General features: G+C 28.2%; 1 protein-coding gene across 2 annotated transcripts in view; it reads right to left on the reverse strand.

Annotated features, from left to right (window-relative positions):
- Window positions 1-2749: 2749 nt before the first annotated feature.
- Window positions 2750-5498, reverse strand: part of LOC125867431 (cytosolic sulfotransferase 12-like) — a 69748-nt gene continuing 66999 nt past the window's right edge. The window contains exon 3 of one of the 2 annotated variants that reach the window (XM_049547934.1): window positions 2750-3723. In XM_049547934.1, coding sequence (XP_049403891.1) covers window positions 2885-3723 — 839 coding nt within the window. In that variant the 3' untranslated portion in view covers window positions 2750-2884. The remainder of the gene's footprint in view (window positions 3724-5498) is intronic. The other variant, XM_049547935.1, reaches the window with a different exon arrangement.

Below are 5498 nucleotides of genomic sequence, written 5' to 3' on the forward strand. Positions count from 1 at the left end.
ATAAAATAGTGTAAAAACTAGGCAGATGCTGATATAGTTGGTTGATGTTTGATATAAGATGATTTGTACTAATCATTAGCTTAATTTATTTAGGGTCAATTTAGTAATTTGTTAAAATGCACTATTGTTTCACTAATCCTTCAAGATATGCCTTTTGCAATCATTTCAAAAAATGAATTAAAAAGGAAATGGAAGGAGAAATACAATTAAGTTATTTAATTTAGATACCTTATTTTATAAGGTAGAAAAAATAGCAAGAGCGACTTTTTCAAGCTTGAAATTCATCTTCAAAAAATAAAATAAAAATTTCAAAAAATCAATCTGATATATAATTAAATGGTGTTTTGAAATTTCTTTGTTGAATAGAAGTGAAAAAAATTGCAGGGACAAACATAAGCATAGTAAAAAAATATATATGATGATTTGATAGGAAGTGCTTTCTCTCGAATAAAGCTCTACTCAACACTAATCAAAATTAATCGACAAGTTATTGACCCCACCTTTTCAATTTTGCTTTGCATTTATTTCATTGTCAATAGATATGGATCCCACGTTAGCAATTCCATTACTTTCTTTTATTTCTTGCCTCACAAATGTTAATAGCAATTTATAAATTGTATTACAAAAATGTTACCTACTTAAATTTGTTCAAATTTTGTTGTTGTCCTCTCTATTTTAATTTATTTATCTTTTTTTAATTAATCATATATTCAAAGATTACATTGAAGATACTATAAATTATTATAATTAACAACTTAAAATATTTTATTATAAATTTAAAAATTAAGTAACATACTCTATAAATTACAATAATTAACCACTTAAATATTTATACTATCTAATAAGAGTCTTACTTTCTTTTTTAATTAATCGTATATTCAAAGATTACGTTGAAGATAATATAAATAATTATGAGTAACAAAACTTAAAATATTTTATTGTAAATTAGAAAATTACGTAACATACGCAATAAATTACAATAATTAACAACTTAAAATATTTATACTATCTACTAAGAGTCTTACTGTCTTTTTTAATTAATCGTATATTCAAAGATTACGTTGAAGATACTATAAATAATTATAAGTAACAAAACTTAAAATTTTTATTGTAAATTTGAAAATTACGTAACATACGCTATAAATTACAATACTTAAAATATTTATACTATCTAATAAGAGGCTTGCTTTCTTTTTTAATTAATCGTATATTCGAAGATTACGTTGAAGATACTATAAATAATTATAATTAACAACTTAAAATATTTATAATTTTATAGTATCTAATAAGAGGCTACAAAACACTACTCTTAAACATATTAGATATGTTTAAAAATTATATAAATCACAATAATTAACAACTTAAAATATTCTATTATAATTAAAATGACGTTAAAGTATTATAAATCACATTAATTAACAACTTAAAATATTTTTTTAAAAAATAGAAATAATTTAGTTGACTCTTAAAATGCTATCGGTGACACATGAATTTGAATAGATGGAACAATATATATTATTGAAAGTTACGTAAATCATACTATAATTAACAATTGAAAATACTTAAAAGAACATATAAGAAATTATGTGGACTCTCCTAATTCCGTATGTGTAATATAAGTTGGAACAAAAGGAGTAACATATATTATTCGAAAATGACGTAAAAAAAAAGTTACAAATCATAACAAATTAACAACTTAAAATATTTTTGAAAAAACATATCAAAAAATTAGTTCTCTCCAAATTTTATAAGTATCACATAAATTGAGATTAAAAATTAATACTCCCTCCGTTTCAAAAAGAATGGTCTAGTTTGACTCGGGACGGAGTTTAAGAAATTAAAGAAGACGTTTGAATCTTGTGGTCCTAAATTAAAGTTATGTCAAATATACAAAATTACCCTTAATCTTGTGATCTTAAACATGCCACGTGGAAAACTAAAAATAAAATGTTACCAAAAAAGGAAAGAGATCATTCTTTTTTAAACTAGTAACTAAAAAGAAAAGGAGGTCATTCTTTGTGAAATGGAGGGAGTATATATTACGCTCGTACTGGCACAGACACCTAATATCTAGTGTATATGAAGAGAGCTAAATCACCTGCCACGTGACAGCAATAATTGAATATATATAGAGCTAAATCACCAACCATGTGATAGCAATAATTGAGCTAGCTTGAGTCCAATCCTAGGGCTTTGTCTGACTTTATGATTCTTATTTCACGATATAAATATCTTGCTCAAAAATAACACTAGCATATTTGAGAATAATCAAAAGTTTGCGATTGTAAAAAAAAAAATGAATTTAAATTTAAAGTTGAAAGATTTTATATACCGAATTTTATAAATATAATTTTTTTAAATTTACTATTAGGTTATCAATTAACCCGTTAAGAAAAAAAATCTCAAACTATTAAGAATCGATAATCCAATAATAATAATAAAAAACATTTAAACCAATAACTTTTTTTTTATTTGCATTATCGGTTTGTGTTCGATTTTAAATCGCTCGGATAAAAGAGGGTGTTTGCAACCACCATTTAGCATGTAAGCTCTAACTTGTTCATATATATATATAAATATATATCCATTTTAAATTTTACAACTCCAACTAATAAATTAACTACCCATAAAAAAATTGAAATGCAATAAAATAGTGTAAAAACTAGGTAGATGCTGATATAGTTGGTTGATGTTTGATATAAGATGATTTGTACTCATCATTAGATTAATTTATTTAGGATCAATTTAGTAATTTGGTAAAATGCACTATTGTTTTACTAATCCTTCAAGATATGCCTTTTGCAATCATTTGAAAAAATAACCTTTATTTTTCGAATACATATACTCCAATATTATTTTTCGAAGCAAATAAAATAACCCCTAATCAAATGTATGAAAATCTTAGTCCAGATCCTTGAAATTTTTGTTCAATGACATAGTTGAGTTTCTCACTCATCTCTGTAGTAAAATAATTCTTCCAATCTCCAATTTCTCCTCTACGAAAGAACACTTTATTTTCCTCTCCAGTTGACAACTTCCCAATTGTATTCACCTCCAAATTGCTCAAATTCTTAAAGCTACACATTGTCAATATTTCATCTACAACTCCACAATTTTCTTCCTTTATAGAAAATGGACATTCCAAAAATTCAGCTAAGCGCTTAAGATGCGTTTTTGGTTGTTCTTTAATTTCTTCATACATCAAGAAAAGTACTTTGTTAGGATTTTCTATGCTTTGTTTCCAATAATCTAACACGTGATCCCAAAATGGACCGTAAGCGCTTATCCCCTTACAAAAAAGATCAAACATTTCTTCAATGGAATTGGTATCTTTATGATGAAATCTTAAGTTGTTCATAAAATGCCACATAGAAATGAAAGTGTCCTTAGGATTCCTACATAAGTAAACAAGTTTGGTTTTTGAATCTTGGACAGATTTTGGTAATGAAGCAAAGGGCAAATGAGTTGACAAGAGTCTAGGTGTGGTGAAGGATGAGAAATCAGGGACTTGTCCATCAACATAGAATTTAAGTTCCAAGAATGGAACAAGATCATGAGGGTTCTTAATAAGTAAAGGGTGATTTTGTTCAAAAATAGGATGTTTTATTCGATTTACTAAACCAAATAAAAGTGCTTTTAGCCAAGTGGTTCCTGATTTAGGAGTTGTAACAAGGATGATATCACTATCTTGAGCTTGAAATTGTTGTTGACAAGCAATCACGCCTTGAATGACCTCGGTAATTGTAGATATGTGATAGAAGCCATCCTCTTTCTTTTGGTAGAGTTAAGAGCAATTTCTTACACTCATCACTAAGTTCATCCTCTTGTAAATACTTGGGAGGAATTTGGAGAGAAGTTTGAGATTTTGACATGTTTTAAAGTGTATAGAGGAGTGTTTCGTTTAGTTTGTAGGTTGAAGATTTACTCATATATATTACTACTATATATAAGAGATTAGGGAAGCAGTTGTTCGTCGATATGTCTGCTTCCCTAGCCAGGGGCAATATGGGTATTTTCTATATTATTATACCCAGCTTCTTTTTCTATATTATTATACCCAGCTTCTTTATCATTTGACATAAATATTGAGAAAATGATCAAAAGCCCCCCCAACCTATAGCCGGATTCCCAACTACACACTCATACTTTACAGGGGTCCTATTACCCCCCTGAACATTTTTTTAAACTTATTTTCTCACCCTTATTTGCTGACGTGTCCACATAAACCAGATATAATTAAATGTTTGTTTACACGCGCTGCCGCATAATGACTGGACCCCAGAACCCACGAATTTCCTTTAATCTTTTCATTTTCCTCTTTCTTTCTCTAAACCCTAACCTTTTTTCGATCTAACCAAATTCATCCCCATTCTCTTCGATCTGAGATTGCGTTCCAATCGAAATTTTTTGGGGAAGGTTGGGGAAGATTCGTTTAGCTTTTTTCGTTTGTTGGGTCGAAGTTTTCTCAACTTAAAGGCTAGTTCTTTTAGTTCTTTACTAGCGATTTTGAACGATATTGATTATTGTGTTTGATTAGGGTTATGAAATTGACAAAAAAAATGAAGAGCAATAACTGGGTTTTGGTATAATAGCATTCCATTGAAGAAATTTTTTGAACCATAACTATGAAATTAGAGAAATTACAAGCCCTAAAGCTTCAAGCTTTTTCAAAATTGAAACTACAATTGAATGCTTTGACAAGTAAATTCAAGTTTTAAGCTGATTTGGGAGAGAATGAAGGAACATACCGTTGGAGATTTGTCAACTATTAGAAGAATTGAGAAAAAAAGGAAGAAAAAGAGAGTTTGATTTTGGGAGAGATGAAATTATACCATTGGAGATTTAATATAGCTGATTTGGACTCACATGTGTAGTTTTCTTCAGCTTTTAACGTTTTATTTTCTGTTCTTACGCGCCTAAGGGAGTTGGTCTCACCTTCTTGGACACGTCAGCAAATAAGGGTGAGAAAATAAGTAAAAAAAATGTTCAGGGGGGTAATAGGACCCCCGTAAAGTATGAGTGTGTAGTTGGGAATCCGGCTATAGGTTGGGGGGGCTTTTGATCATTTTCTCAATATAAAATCACATAATACACTATCTCAAAGCTATTCTAAAAAAATACAACATGTATAGATCAAACTTTAATTCAATAAAAAAAAATTGAAAGTTGTAGTGTACTAGTCTTTAGGATAATTCTCTCACATAGTACGAACAATCTTCTCACATTGAACTTACATATCTCAATCATATGATCGAGAAGACGAACCAACATTGCTACATTGAGTCATTTGTTGGTCAATTTGGTTGTTAAATACATTTGATCAATAATAATGAATTTGATGAATATAATTAAATGGTAAAGTATGAATTGATTTGAAGTAATAATAAATTGTATGTTGGTGAGAATAATTGTTACATGAGATATAAATGGTTTAAAAAGTAATGATATGAAATATAGATTTTATTTACATATGAAATAAATGGTTAGTAGATATAAAT

Source organism: Solanum stenotomum, chromosome 6 (genome assembly GCF_019186545.1).
Source record: "Solanum stenotomum isolate F172 chromosome 6, ASM1918654v1, whole genome shotgun sequence".
In the NCBI taxonomy this organism is placed as follows: domain Eukaryota; kingdom Viridiplantae; phylum Streptophyta; class Magnoliopsida; order Solanales; family Solanaceae; genus Solanum; species Solanum stenotomum.